This window comes from Rhinopithecus roxellana, chromosome 1 (genome assembly GCF_007565055.1).
Source record: "Rhinopithecus roxellana isolate Shanxi Qingling chromosome 1, ASM756505v1, whole genome shotgun sequence".
In the NCBI taxonomy this organism is placed as follows: Eukaryota; Metazoa; Chordata; class Mammalia; order Primates; family Cercopithecidae; genus Rhinopithecus; species Rhinopithecus roxellana.
This window is the reverse complement of record NC_044549.1, coordinates 42,365,545-42,381,612: the sequence shown is the minus strand read 5'-3', so window position 1 is coordinate 42,381,612 and position 16,068 is coordinate 42,365,545. Positions and strand designations below refer to the sequence as shown.

At 38.3% G+C, this 16,068-nt stretch overlaps 1 protein-coding gene across 2 annotated transcripts in view; it reads left to right on the top strand.

The window, feature by feature from the left end:
• The window catches only part of POLQ (DNA polymerase theta), a 141,161-nt gene that overhangs the window by 97,634 nt on the left and 27,459 nt on the right, over positions 1-16,068 (top strand). Inside the window, exons 27-30 of one of the 2 annotated variants that reach the window (XM_010370508.2) lie at positions 6,835-6,959; positions 10,977-11,130; positions 13,918-14,033; positions 14,532-15,532. In XM_010370508.2, coding sequence (XP_010368810.2) covers positions 6,835-6,959; positions 10,977-11,130; positions 13,918-14,033; positions 14,532-14,645 — 509 coding nt within the window. In that variant the 3' untranslated portion in view covers positions 14,646-15,532. Of the gene's footprint in view, positions 1-6,834; positions 6,960-10,976; positions 11,131-13,914; positions 14,034-14,531; positions 15,533-16,068 lie in introns of those variants that run through there. The other variant, XM_030941682.1, reaches the window with a different exon arrangement.

Below are 16,068 nucleotides of genomic sequence, written 5' to 3'. Positions count from 1 at the left end.
GTGTGTAGAGGCAAATTTATAGCACTAAATGCCCACAAGAGAAAGCAGGACAGATCTAAAATTGACACTCTAACATCACAATTAAAAGAACTAGAGAGGCAAGAGCAAACACATTCAAAAGCTAGCAAAAGGCAAGAAATAACTAAGATCAGGCAGAACTGAAGGAGATAGAGACACAAAAAACCCTCCAAAAAATCAATGGATCCAGGAGTTGGTTTTTTGAAAAGATCAACAAAATTGACAGACGGCTAGCAAGACTAATAAAGAAGAAAAGAGAGAAGAATCAAATAGACGCAATAAAAAATGATAAAGGGGATATCACCACCGACCCCACAGAAATACAAACTACCATCAGAGAATACTATAAACACCTCTACGCAAATCAACTAGAAAATCTAGAAGAAATGGATCATTTCCTGGACACTTACACTCTCCCAAGACTAAACCAGGAAGAAGTTGAATCCCTAAATAGACCAATAGCAGGCTCTGAAATTGAGGCAACAATTAATAGCCTACCCACCAAAAAAAGTCCAGGACCAGATGGGTTCACAGCTGAATTCTACCAGAGGTACAAGGAGGAGCTGGTACCATTCTTTCTGAAACTATTCCAATCAATAGAAAAAGAGGGAATCCTCCCTAACTCATTTTATGAGGCCAACATCATCCTGATACCAAAGCCTGGCAGAGACACAACAAAAAAAGAGAATTTTAGACCAATATCCCTGATGAACATCGATGCAAAAATTCTCAATAAAATACTGGCAAACCGGATTCAGCAGCACATCAAAAAGCTTATCCACCATGATCAAGTGGGCTTCATCCCTGGGATGCAAGGCTGGTTCAACATTTGCAAATCAATAAACGTAATCCAGCATATAAACAGAACCAAAGACAAGAACCACATGATTATCTCAATAGATGCAGAAAAGGCTTTTGACAAAATTCAACAGCCCTTCATGCTAAAAACGCTCAAGAAATTCGGTATTGATGGAACGTACCTCAAAATAATAAGAGCTATTTATGACAAACCCACAGCTAATATCATACTGAATGGGCAAAAACTGGAAAAATTCCCTTTGAAAACTGGCACAAGACAGGGATGCCCTCTCTCACCCCTCCTATTCAACATAGTGTTGGAAGTTCTGGCTAGGGCAATCAGGCAAGAGAAAGAAATCAAGGGTATTCAGTTAGGAAAAGAAGAAGTCAAATTGTCCCTGTTTGCAGATGACATGATTGTATATTTAGAAAACCCCATTGTCTCAGCCCAAAATCTCCTTAAGCTGATAAGCAACTTCAGCAAAGTCTCAGGATACAAAATCAATGTGCAAAAATCACAAGCATTCTTATACACCAGTAACAGACAAACAGAGAGCCAAATCACGAATGAACTTCCATTCACAATTGCTTCAAAGAGAATAAAATACCTAGGAATCCAACTTACAAGGGATGTCAAGGACCTCTTCAAGGAGAACTACAAACCACTGCTCAGTGAAATAAAAGAGGACACAAACAAATGGAAGAACATACCATGCTCATAGATAGGAAGAATCAATATCGTGGAAATGGCCATACTGCCCAAGGTTATTTATAGATTCAATGCCATCCCCATCAAGCTACCAATGAGTTTCTTCACAGAATTGGAAAAAACTGCTTTAAAGTTCATATGGAACCAAAAAAGAGCCCGCATTGCCAAGACAATCCTGAGTCAAAAGGACAAAGCTCGAGGCATCACGCTATCTGACTTCAAACTATACTACAAGGCTACAGTAACCAAAACAGCATGGTACTGGTACCAAAACAGAGATATAGACCAATGGAATAGAACAGAGTCCTCAGAAATAATACCACACATCTACAGCCATCTGATCTTTGACAAACCTGAGAGAAACAAGAAATGGGGAAAGGATTCCCTATTTAATAAATGGTGCTTGGAAAATTGGCTAGCCATAAGTAGAAAGCTGAAACTGGATCCTTTCCTTACCCTTTATACGAAGATTAATTCAAGATGGATTAGAGACTTAAATGTTAGACCTAATACCATAAAAACCCTAGAAGAAAATCTAGGTAGTACCATTCAGGACATAGGCATGGGCAAGAACTTCATGTCTAAAACACCAAAAGCAACGGCAGCAAAAGCCAAAATTGACAAATGGGATCTAGTTAAACTAAAGAGCTTCTGCACAGCAAAAGAAACTACCATCAGAGTGAACAGGCAACCTACAGAATGGGAGAAAATTTTTGCAACGTACTCATCTGACAAAGGGCTAATATCCAGAATCTACAAAGAACTCAAACAAATATACAAGCAAAAAAAAACAAACAACCCCATCAAAAAGTGGGGAAAGGATATGAACAGACATTTCTCAAAAGAAGACATTCATACAGCCAGCAGACACATGAAAAAATGCTCATCATCACTCGCCATCAGAGAAATGCAAATCAAAACCCCAATGAGATACCATCTCACACCAGTTAGAATGGCAATCATTAAGAAGTCAGGAAATAATAGGTGCTGGAGAGGATGTGGAGAAATAGGAACACTTTTACACTGTTGGTGGGATTGTAAACTAGTTCAACCATTATGGAAAACAGTATGGCAATTCCTCAAGGATCTAGAACTAGATGTACCATATGACCCAGCCATCCCACTACTGGGTATATACCCAAAGGATTATAAATTATTCTACTACAAAGACACATGCACACGTATGTTTATTGCAGCACTATTCACAATAGCAAAGACTTGGAATCAACCCACATGTCCATCTGTGACAGACTGGATTAAGAAAATGTGGCACATATACACCATGGAATACTATGCAGCCATAAAAAAGGATGAGTTTGCGTCCTTTGTAGGGACATGGATGCAGCTGGAAACCATCATTCTTAGCAAACTATCACAAGAAGAGAAAACCAAACACCGCATGTTCTCACTCATAGGTGGGAACTGAACAATGAGATCACTTGGACTCGGGAAGGGGAACATCACACACTGGGGCCTATCATGGGGAGGGGGGAGGAGGGAGGGATTGCAGTGGGGAGTTATACATGATATAAATGATGAATTGATGGGTGCTGACGAGTTGATGGGTGCAGCACACCAACATGGCATAAGTATACATATGTAACAAACCTGTACGTTATGCACATGTACCCTAGAATTTAAAGTATAATAAAAAAATTAAAAATAAATAAATAAATAAAAAATAAAAAGAAATCAAAATGGATTAAAAACTTTAAGATCTCAAATTGTGAAACTACTACAAGAAAACATGGGGGAAACTCTCCAGTATGTCAGTCTGGGCAAAGATTTCTTAAGCAATACTCACAAGCACAGGCAACCACAGCAAAAATAGACAAATGAGATCACATCATGTTAAAAAAAAAACTGCATAGCAAAGGAAACAACCAACAAAGTGAAGACACAGCCCACAGAATGGGAGAAAATATTTGGGGATACCCATTTGACAAGGAATTAATAAGCAGAATATATAAGGAGTTCAACTGTGTAGAAAAAAATATCTGATTTTAAAATGGGCATCTGAATAGATGTTTCTCAAATAAAGACATACAAATGGCAAAAAGGTTTATGAAAAGGTGCACAACATCACTGATCATCAGAGAAATGCAAATTAGAGCTAGAATGTGATATCATCTCACACCAGTTAAAATGGCTTTTATCCAAAAGACAAGTGATAACAAATGCAGGCGAAGATGTAGAGAAAAAGAAACTGCCATTCACTTTTGGTGGGAATGTAAATTAGTAGAACTACTGTGGAAAACAGTTTGGAGGTTTCTCAAAAAACTAAAAATAGACTGGGTGCAGGTGGCTCACGCCTGTAATTCCAGCACTCTGGGAGGCTGAGGCAGGCGGATCACAAGGTCTGGAGTTCGAGACCAGCCTGGCCAATATGGTGAAACCCTGTCTCCACTAAATACAGAAAAATTAGCCAGGCATGGTAGTGGGCGCGTGTATCTCAGCCACTCGGGAGGCTGAGGCAGGAGAATCGCTTGAACACAGGAGGCAGAGGTTGCAATGAACTGAGGTCATGCCACGGCACTCCAGCCTGAGCAACAGAGTGAGACTCCATCTCAAAACAAAAACAAACAAAGAACTAAACTAAAAATAGAGCTATCATATGATTCAGCAATCACACTGCTAGGTGCATACCCAAAAGAAAGGAAGTCTGTATACTGAAGAGACATCTGCATGCACTCCCATGTTTATTGCAGCACTATTCACAATAGCCAGGATTTGGAAGCATGCTCAGTATCCATCAGCAGATGAATGGATAAAGAAAATGTACATATACACAATGGAGTACTATTCAGTCATAGAAAAGAATGAGATCTTGTCATTTGCAACAACATGAATGGAACTGAAGGTCATTATGTTAAGTGAAATAAGCCAGGCACAGAAAGACAAACTTCACATGTTCTCAGTTATTTGTCACTCAGCAAAAAATTAAAGCAATTGAACTCATGGAGATAGAGAGTAGAATAATGGTTACCAGAAGCTGGGAAGGGTATTGGGGGTGGGGGGCATTGTTAATAGGTACAAAGAAGTAGTTAGAATGACTAAGAACTAGTATTTGCTAGCACAACAGGGTGACTATAGTTAATAATAATAAATTGTACATTTAAAAACGACCAAAAGAGTATACTTGGAATGTTTGCAACACAAATGATAAATGGCTTGAGGTGATGGGTACCCCATTTTCCCTGATGTGATTATTATGCATTTCATGCCTGCATCGTAATATCTCATGTACCCCATAAATATGTACACCTACTATGTACCCACAAAAATAAAAAAATTATGAAAAATGTAAAAGCAAGGTACAGACTAGGAAGAAATATTTGCAGTACTTCTATTGAACATAGGATGTATATCCAGAAGGAACTTTTACTGTTCAATGCTCAGAAGTTCAACAATCTGATAAATTAAAGGTCAAAAGATATGAGGAGACACTTTCCAAAAATATGAATGACCATATTAAACATTGTCATTATTTGTCATCAAGCAAAAGCAAATTGAGATGCCAGAAAACAAAGAGAATGTTTTTACAAAAACACTAGAATGGCCAATATTAAAAACACCATCTTTTACATTGTTCATTTAATTGTAAAATGGTAAAACTACTTTGGAGAACAGTATGGCTCTTTTGAATAAAGTTAAACATCCATTTAACTATATAACCCTGCAATTCTACTATCAGGTATTTGCGCAAGAAAAATGAAAGCATGTCCAAAGGAAGGCTCATACATTAATATTATAGCAGCTTTATTCACAACAGCCAGATACTGAGAACAGGCCACACGTCTATCAATAGCAAAATGTATAAACAAATTTTGTTATACGTCCACAACGGAATAGTATAGATCAAGAATAGTAATTAAATATTGATACTCAGTACAATATTGATGGTTCTTAAAAATGTTTTTCTTAGCAAAAGAAGGCAAACACAAATGAACATATACAGTGTCATTCAATTTGTATGATATTCATGAACATGAAACTCTTAAGAGTGTCATAAAGCAGATGAGTGAGTTTCTGAGGGTGATCATGGGGCCTGACTGTAAAGGGAGATGAACATGTTTCGTATCTTGTAGTAGTAGCTGCAGGGATGTGTACATTTGTTCAAATGCCTCAAACTGTTTAAAGTGAGTGCGTTTTGTTGCATGTAAATTATACCTCAGCACTGATTGTTTTTTAAAGTAGCTCTTTGAGTATTTGGAGGTCTCATCAGAGTTCGGTAAGAGATTTTGTAGAGGTGCAGCCTCCTAAATCTCACCATTTTCTTTCCTCTTCACCCGAAAATATCACAGTAATTCTTAAACAGAAAAAGATGAGAGTCTGATGGCTTTTGGAAATTCCCATGCTATTGATCACATATTGCCAGCAGCAAAGGATTCATCCTGGAGATGCTTAAGACATAATGACCGACCCAGATTGCAAAGGATGAATGCTGGTCTAGGAAATATGAATACGTTTGAATACTACACTACACATAGTCTTTTTTAATTTTAAGAAGTGGGTCATGTTTATTCCTAGTGAAATATTTATCAAACTCATGCATTAATTTCAGCAAGGTCCTACTTTGGATCATAGTGTAGATGGTAACAAGGAGCTATTGAAATGTTTTAAACCTAGGAATAAGATGAGAGAGTAAAAGGGGATTCACACAATCAACAGAAACTTGTGAAAAGTGATGGGGAATAATCTTAAGCTCCTGGAGTAAAAACACTTAGATATCTGCCCTGTTCTGGAATTTTTAGTTTTATGTTTTGTTTTTGTTGTTGTTACTCAAAAAACAAAGGCCATGTACAGTGCCTCACACCTATAATCCTAGCACTTTGGGAGGCTGAGGTGAGCAGATCGCTTGAGCTCAGATGTTTGAGACCAGCCTGGGCCACATTACGAAACCTCATCTCTACAAAAAATACAAAAATTATCCTGGCACGGTGATGTGGTGCCTGTAGTCCCACCTATGCAGGAGGCTGCGGTGGGAGGATCACCTGAGCCTGGGGAGATCCAGGCTGCACTGAACCGTGATGGCACCACTGCACTCCCGCCTGGGTGACAGAGTGAGCAAGATCCTGTCTCAAAAACAAAAAAACCCAAAGAGTTAGAGTATTTCATTTCTAAAGTCTCTTTTATTTCGAACTTTTTGAGTCTAGAAAAGGTGAAAGTTTGTATGCCTGGTTTGATGATATGATATTAATGTTAAGAATCATGGTGGGGTTTTGGTATATTTTGCTATATTTAAACCAATGAATAAAGTGAAGGATATACTTCGGTTCTAATTAATTATTTCTGTATTTTCTTTGTAGGGATTAATCAATTCATGAGAGAGACAGTGAAAAATTGTAAAAGAGATGGGTTTGTTCAGACCATTTTGGGAAGGCGTAGATATTTACCAGGAATCAAAGACGACAACCCTTATCATAAAGCTCACGTATGTTGAAATTTTTTAGGAATTTTAACTTAACATTTCAATGACATGTACTTTTTCAGCAGAGTAAATACTACAAATGTCCATTTTAGGGCTTACTGGCATATTAATTGTATCTTCTGTGTAGACAAAGTCAACCATTGGTTTCATTAAGGACTTCTGAAGTGATGGCACATGCCAGTATTTGCTGAACAGAGTCTGGGGGATTAATGTAAACGTGTCTTTACTTAATAATACTTTAAATGTTCTGTTGCAGTAAACCAATTATTTATTAGCTTAGGTAGTAAGTTGTAAATAAACTTAACTTTTACATTTGCTAATTATTCGTTTCCTATATCATATATTAATTTATCATATCATACCAAATTGCTAACATTCCTCAGAGTTTAGCCAGTCACTAAATTTTGATTAATTTTTGGTTCATTCTACTTGTTTGCTTATTTTAAAAGCACTGTCTGGCCAGGCACGGTGGCTCATGCCTGTAGTCCCAGCACTTTGGAAGGCTGAGGCAGGAGGATTGCTTGAGCCCAGGAGTTTGAGACCAGCTTGGGCAACATAGTGAGACCCCCATATCTACAAAAAAAAAAAATTAGCTGACTGAGGTAGTGCATGCCTGTAGTCTTAGCTACTTGGGAGGCTGAGGTGGGAAGATTGCTTGAGCCCAGGAATTGGAGGCTGCAGTGATCCATGATTGAACCACTGTATTCCAGTCTAGGTGGCAGAATGAAACCCTATGTTTAAAAAAAAAAAACTATCTCGTCAGAGATTATTAGGATATCCCAAATAGTGAATAAGGTTATTTTTAACAGCATTTAAAAGATTTATTGATATTTGCTCAAATTATGTTTAAGTCTCTTTCTGAATTCATTGGGATTCATGAAAGTATTCTGTGTACCTGAGTATTTAAGCTTCTAGTATAGTTCAAATCTTCCTATTTTAACTAGATGTTTTTTGCCCTTCACCCATCACTTTGTGTTTTAGTGCTCATTAGACATTGCATGTAGTGAAAATACCCAGCTAAACTTCTGTCTGGAGCTCAAAGCCTTCCGAGCATTAATACTTTTAGGGACTGTGAAAGAATAGTTGGCTTTTTGTTACTTCTTTACTCTCTAGCCTCTCATATATCCACATGCAAATATCAGATATTTATCAGGCTTTTACCATATCTCTAAGTGAACTAGTAACTTTAGTTGATGGACTAGGAAACCTAAGTTTTAAGTCTTGGAAGAGATAATGCAAACAAAAAAAATATATATGAAAACATCATCGATATACTTAATTATTTAGGTTTCAGGGAGAAGGAAAGACTTAAACAGATTCTTGAAGGCTATTTAAAGTTTAGGCTGTTGGGAATGAGAAAGGATAACTGAGTGAGGACTGGCTAGAAGCCAAACTGGTAGGAATGGAGAGTTTGAGTTGTCATGCAGGGGTAGATAATTTTCTCCTGGATAGATGGAGCCAGCTGGAAGCTAGCTAGGAGACTAAAAGGCTTCTTCTAAATAACAGAAGGCTTTTAATGGCAGGCTGAGAAATTTGGACTTGATCTAATAGGAATTGATTATGTTTTCTGGAATTTACATGATAAAACATGGAATATATAGTTATTAATGTAAATGAATCATATGTTTGTGAAAATTAATATTATTGCACCTGAAGATGTGAGAGAGTAATAAGACTTTTTCATGCCAAATACTTCAGTGTTAAAGTTCTGGTTAATCATGTTGCTGCTGAGGGAAAAAATTCCAGCCCTCTGAATTAGGAATAGAGTAAACATAACCAGGTTGTTTTTTGGTTTTTGTTTGTTTTGGTTTTTGCTTTTGTTCAAACTTTTGTTGTACTGAAAAGTACATTCTCACACATAGAGAATGTAGATTTCACTAAATTATCACAGAGCTACACCTGTGTAACTACCACTCAGGGCAAGACACAGAATATTGGCAGTGCCCCAAAAGCGCCCCTCATGCATCCTCCTTATCACCCATCGCTTTCCCAGAAATAGCCACTATTATAACTTCTAACACTGTAGTTTTGTTTTGTATTTTTTGAGCTCCATATATATCATATATGTATATTTTTGTATCTAGCTTCTTTCAAAATTACATGGGTAAGTCATTCTTGTTGTTTCATGTAGGAACAGCTGTATACTGTTATATGAATATACCATAATTTATCTATTTTTCTCTTGATAAGAACTTGGGTTTTCAGTTTGAAGCTAAACTATTGTGTTTTTTTTTTTTTTTTTTTTTTTTTTTTGAGACGGAGTCTCGCTCTGTCGCCCAGGCTGGAGTGCAGTGGCCGGATCTCAGCTCACTGCAAGCTCCGCCTCCCGGGTTCACGCCATTCTCCTGCCTCAGCCTCCCGAGTAGCTGGGACTACAGGCGCCCGCCACCTTGTCCGGCTAGTTTTTTGTATTTTTTTTTTAGTAGAGACGGGTTTTCACCGTGTTAGCCAGGATGGTCTCGATCTCCTGACCTCGTGATCCGCCCGCCTCAGCCTCCCAAAGTGCTGGGATTACAGGCTTGAGCCACCGCGCCCGGCCAACTATTGTGTTTTTGAACATGATTGTACAAGGTTCTTGGTGCACATATACATGCATTTATGTTTGGTAAAGACACAGTGGTAGGATTGCTGCGTATTTTCAACTCAGTAGATAAAGCCAAATTGTTTTCTGTGGAGATTACAGCAGTTTGTCCTCCCATCGTAAGAGTATGTGAGTCCTCACTGCTCTGCATTCTTGTCGACACTCGCTATTAAGCTAATATAATTTTAGCTATTCTGATGGGTATAAAGTAGTGTCCTGTAGTTTTAATTTGTGTTTCCTTGGCTGCTAGTGAGGTAACCTTACAAATGAGCAGCCTTATAAATGTGTTATTAGCCATTTAGTTATTTTTTCATGGGTAAGTACCTATTCTGCCTTTCTTTTTAAATTTTCTGTTGAGTTTTCTGCATTTTTTCTTATCAATTTGTAGGAACCTGTTACTGGTTACATGTGTAGAAAATATTCTCTCCCACATTGTGTGTGGCCTTTTCTCCTTCTCATTAGTAATTTTAGTTGCGGAGAGAGGTTTTTGTTTTATTTTGTTTTTCTTAAAGACAGGGTCTCACTGTGTTGCCCAGGCTGGTTTCAAACTCCTGGCCTCAATTGTTCCTCTTGCCTTAGCCTCTTGAGTAGCTGAGATTACAGGCATTTCATATACTACAAGTTGGGTACAGCTCAGGTGACAGAGGACTAGAGAATACCTCTCATGTTACATTGACCCCCCATCCCTGGAGTAGACCTTTTTCATTTTCTGAGACATTTTGGGGCACTGAGAATGATATTCATATATAGATTACACCTGAATATTAACCTAAACTGCCTCCTCTACTCTTCCAAGATGATTAATTTTAGTAGGCATGGTTTCCTGCCAAGAAGCACTTGGCAGCAATCATTTCAAGGAAGTTATAACTGAATACCCAGGGATCTAGGATGTGCATTTTCACTAGCTGCTAAGGATTTGCCTCAGCAGCCCATGAAAAGCTCTGATTCACATCAGAGGGCTCCATACTTGCTGGGCTCAAACTCTATAAGACCAAGAGGCCATTGGTATAGAGGGTGTGCTTAGGACATTCCAACCCACATCCCAAAGAATGATATTCTACTTATTTAGGATTAAGATTATTTTGAGGAGTAGATCTTTTAGAATGATGCCTAGAACAGCCAGAACACTGATGAGCCAAATACATTCTAAGTGCAAAGTAGTTTTTGGATCCTAACTAAGTAGTCGAGATACCTAAGCTGAAGCAATCTGACCTTCTTATATTTTTGTCTGCCCTAATGTGGAAACCCCAGAATCTAGAGCCCTGGATCATGATAGTTGTTATTCTTAGGATGCATCCTGATAGTTGGTGTTCTGGGTCACATCTCAGTCCAGCTTTCCAGTCTGGCTGCTAATGTGAGCACTGATCTGTGGACACTGAAGGAAGGTATGAAACCATGTTGGCATATCTGGTGGAGCACCTGTTAATTGTTTTTTATAGGCTGAGCGTCAAGCTATAAACACAACAGTCCAAGGATCGGCAGCTGATATTGTCAAAATAGCCACAGTTAACATTCAGAAGCAATTAGAGACCTTCCACTCAACTTTCAAATCCCATGGCCATCGAGAGGGTATGCTCCAAAGTGACCGAACAGGTTTGTTCATAGATGAGTCCTATGCTGTGACATGGTGAGAATAATTATATTGGAAATATAAATGGGAAGTATTTTTTATTTTATTTCTCAACAGTTCTCAAATGTTTTGGTCTCACGATGTCTTTAGAGTATTAGAAATCATTAAGGATTTCAAAGAGCTCTTGTTTTTGTGGGTTATGTCTATATATTTACCATATTATAAATTAAAATGGAATTTTAAAACATGAGCATTTAAGTAATAACAAACTCACCTGTGAGCTGTGCTCTTATAAGAAAATGAAACTGAAAAAGGCAAATAGCCTCATAGTGTTATTATGAAAGTAATTTTGACTGCAGATTTTGGGATCCTCTGTGGTCTTCAGACCATATTTTAAGAACATGTTGATTTTCCTATTTATGACCTTCAGTGTTCTCTGGTCTTAGAATATACTCTTGATCTCTTTATCACATATGTTACTTTGCTGACATTGTTTTCTTGTTCTTATTTTCAGAATATTTTCCCTGAGTTTTCGCTTTATTGCTTGGATAAATTATTTCTTGTACTAACAAGTACAGTGAAATTTTCTTTTTTTCTTCTGTCACATGTCCATAGTTCTGCTTTAAATACTATTTCACTGTCACTGAGATTGTCAAACCGTGACAGCAGACATTTTTTTTTTTTTTTGAGACAGAGTTTCACTGTGTCACTCAGGCTGGAGTGCAGTGGCACAATCTCAGCTCACTGCAACCTCTGCCTCCCAGGTTCAAGGGATTTTCCTGCCTCGGCTTCCCAAGTAGCTGGGATTGCAATAGTATGCCATCACGCCTGGCTAATTTAAAAATTTTTTTTTTTTTTTTTTTTTTTTTTAGTAGAGAAGGGGTTTCACCACGTTGTCCAGGCTGCTCTAGAACTCCTGACCTCAAATGATCTGCCTACCTTGGCCTCCCAAAGTGTTGGGATTACAGGCGTGAGCCATCGTGCCCAGCCAGGAGGCATGTTTTAAATTTTCCTGGGAAGAAATTAAGGTTTGGTGCATACAGAGGAAGAAAAAGCTGCTAGAGATGGGGCAGAAAGGTGGTGGTCAGTTATTGAGGATAAGATTTGCTATTTCTAGAAGAGACATACATACAAGTTATAGAGAATAATACAGTCAGTTATAACGTGTTCACTTACGTACGAAAATATGTAGATACAGAAGTTTATTTTCTCATTAAGTGAGGATTATTATTTTTGTCATCAGTCCCCTGCACAATATCTGAGACCCCTCGTTCATTTTGAGTGTGGGACTATGTGTGTATATACACACACATACACATTTATATTTAATAGAGAGAGAATATAATTAAAGTTATTTGGGGAGTAATACTGTGCTGTGTGCTTTGGGGATTTAGAAATAAAAGTTAACAATCTATGTTTAAATTTAAGGTCTATTTAAGAAAGGAGAGGAAGGTGTAATACTTGACTAAAGTATTTTTATTAATTCCACACAGCAGAGTGATAAATGTCAAAATGAGCATACAGACAATAATGACTTTAAGAGTCAGTGGAAGGCGATATGACTCTGTCACTAAGGATGGCTTCATGGTGTCATGCCAGCTTAAAGTGGTGCTAGGTCAGTGGGATGAAAGGAAGGTGAGCTTGAGGAAACAGACCACATGGGAACAAGAGCATCATGGCATTCTGTGTCAGAAGCCAGGTAGCCAAGGGAAATCAAGAGGTCTAAGCCATGGTCATCAGAAAGCTAGAGCATCCAGACAGTCAATGGTGTGAGCCAAGTGTAGCTTCATGGGGCAGATCAGATTTCAGCCGATCTGGTAAACAGAGGTACGGCCTTTGCAGTCCTAGTGTGGAAGCAGCTTGCTCCAGCCTCAGGTGCTTTTGTTTGCTTACTGTGTGAGAGCCACCTCTGAGCAAACTGGCACTGCAGATAGTGACAGTTGAAGAACTCTATCTCTGAGGGAAGCACGAGATACGGAGGGAGAGGGTACTCATGCTGGACCTGGAAGATAAGTAGGGAATTTGGACAACAGAAAGGAAGATGTCTGCTGTGAGGTTTAAGCAAACAAGTAAAGGCAGTTCCAGTAAAGGTGTTCATGTGGAGCTTTATCTTTTTGGGCAGAAGGGCATAATCTCTACCACTAGGTCCAGCTACTGGGGAAATAGTAACTAAGTCTAGTATATATTTTGAAGTTACAGCTACTGGAAGGTATGTATTATCTCCACAGAAAAACGTACAGACGTAGACTCTTATATATAACCGCGAGGGGTTTATGTAGTCTCTGAAGTCCACTTTGGGAGCCTCGGTTTAGAATTACTTGTTTAGAGTGTGTACGGTTCAACTGGGGAAGCACCAGTTCTATCATGATGACACTTCCGGCCATACAAAGACGTGAGGGGGTGTCCCCCTTAAGAAACACTGCATAACAATATTAATTGCTTTCCTGGGGCAGGAATCAGGCCCCATACCTTCCTGGTGCTATTACTCAGGTGGTGGTAGGGGGACTCCATGGAAAGAGAAAATGTTAGTTATTCATGAGAAATAAGTTGGACTAGAGCTTGGAGCAGAGTTCCTCACACCCCATTTACTGACTTCTTCAGGAGACTCCTTTCTGGGAGGAAGTTGGTGAGTTTACACTGGATAGTTAGGATAGGTAGCAACCAGCAAGTAGTTATTTTCCTGATAGTTCTTAATCTTGTGTGTTCTAATCTTTTCATTAACATTCCTCAGAGTTAGTCGGAATCTCTAAAAACATTCTCCTATGACTCAGCGACATGCTGATCAGTTTTGCTCCTTTTTCATGAAGCAGGATTGTTACGAAAGAGAAAACTGCAAGGGATGTTCTGCCCAGTCAGAGGAGGCTTTTTCATCCTTCAACTCCATGATGAACTCCTGTATGAAGTATCAGAAGAAGATGTTGTTCAGGTATTTTTGCAATGCTTGTGTCCATTCTATAGGAAGCCAAGACACTGTATTGTCAGGCTGACAGCTTTTTTTCCTATGCATGAGGATTTTGGAACTCTACCCTAGCCCCAGGATGGCTGTATAAATATTGAGTCCTTACAGGTAGAAAAGTTGCTAAGAGTGTTCCATTTTGTACTAGTTCTTGATAAGTGAAGAAATTGCCAATGCAGAGATGTTTTTATCTTGGAGGAATTAAACAAAAATTTGGAGTCTTTCCCTGAGGGTTTCCAAGCTCCAAGCATTCTAGCAAAAACTTTCAGAAACTACTGCTCATCAGTGAAGAAGAGTTCGAGATATCTTTTTATGTATTTATTTTTATTTTTATTTTTCCTGATTTAGCATTTTAAGCACCATTGGGTGAAGAGCTCCAGTCTGGTTTATAACCTGCTCAGGGGGTGACTTGGGAAACATTCTTTGACTGAGCAGAGAGTTTGTTAACCTCATTTTTTTTTCCCTTAGGTAGCTCAGATTGTCAAGAATGAAATGGAAAGTGCTGTAAAACTGTCTGTGAAATTGAAAGTGAATGTGAAAATAGGTGCCAGCTGGGGAGAGCTGAAGGACTTTGATGTGTAACTGTGCTGCTGATGAAGTCCTTCCAGGGAAGCCTGTGCAGATACAGTCATCTGGAAAGAACAGAGATTACCCTTTCACCTACCTCAGGAAAACAAACTTTCAAGTCTTAATAGACTTAGCCTAGTGATTTTATAGTGAGAGTTTCAAACTATATATTAGGGTCTGCCTTTATAGCATCTTCTGGAAGAGTGGGGGAAGTAAAATACCAAGAATAATAGTTACATTCACTTTCAAAGAGCATCTATGAATTTGCCTTTTGTAATTTACTGTGGCTTTAAACATATTCCGAACAGATGCTTGAAATATGCACTTAGCACTTTGGCTCCTCCTCTATCTGGGTAAACTATGAAGAAAATGAAGCTGCTGCCTCTATCGACCTCGACAGGAGCCACAGGCAGATAAAGATTTGGTTTCACCCTGGTGGTGTTAGGCATTGTGTGTGACTTTTTCTCCTCTAATATCAATTTTAGAGTACTGAAATAGTATTTTAAAATAGTATTGGCTAATAAATTATGAATTCTATAAAGTGGTAAGACTTGGTATAGTTGGAGTCTAGGAAGGAATATTCATGAAATGTTTCTTATTGCTTCTCCTTCCCTAATTCATACAGTGAATGTGTTTGGAATACTTACATATTATAAAATAAACTATACCTCTTCAAGAGGTATCCTGTTCTGTAAGATCAGATGTTTTTATTGCAGGTAAATATAATACTGCCAGAGACAGAAAATACCCCCTTATCAGTCCCTTAAGTGCCTCTTTCTATTTGTGGCATGGTGAGAAAACCCATGCTGAAAAGACTGTACTTTGTGATCCCAATCAGAGGGGTGGAGCTGATCTTTTGCTGTTGAAATAAAGTGAATTTATGAGAAACTTTATATCAACAATTGTTTTCTTAAAAATTGTAGTTGGTCTAAGAGTGTCAGAAACCCATGTCCCTTATTTAGTTACTCCATAGCTTGTTCATAGAAAGCACTAATTATATTCTTAATCAGTTACCAGAAGAGCTCTTTTATGTTTATTAATCAGAATACTGAAAAAAAGATAGTTGCTTTAGAAAGTGTAATGCATTATCAGTAGTTGACTATTAATGCATAAGAGACATAGTTTTTTTTGGGGGGTGAGAAAGGCAGAGATGGCAGCAGTAAGAGGGAAGATAAATCATTCTTTCTTTTGCCATATTTACCTGTACTATGTTTCTTTTTTTATTATTATTATACTTTAAGTTCTAGGGTACATGTGCACAACGTGCAGGTTTGTTACATATGGATACATGTGCCATGTTGGTGTGCTGCACCCATTAACTCATCATTTACATTAGGTGTATCTCCTAATGCAATCCCTCATCCCTCCCCACAATAGGACCCAGTGTGTGATGTTCCCCTTCCTGTGTCCAAGTGATCTCTGATCTCGTTGTTCAATT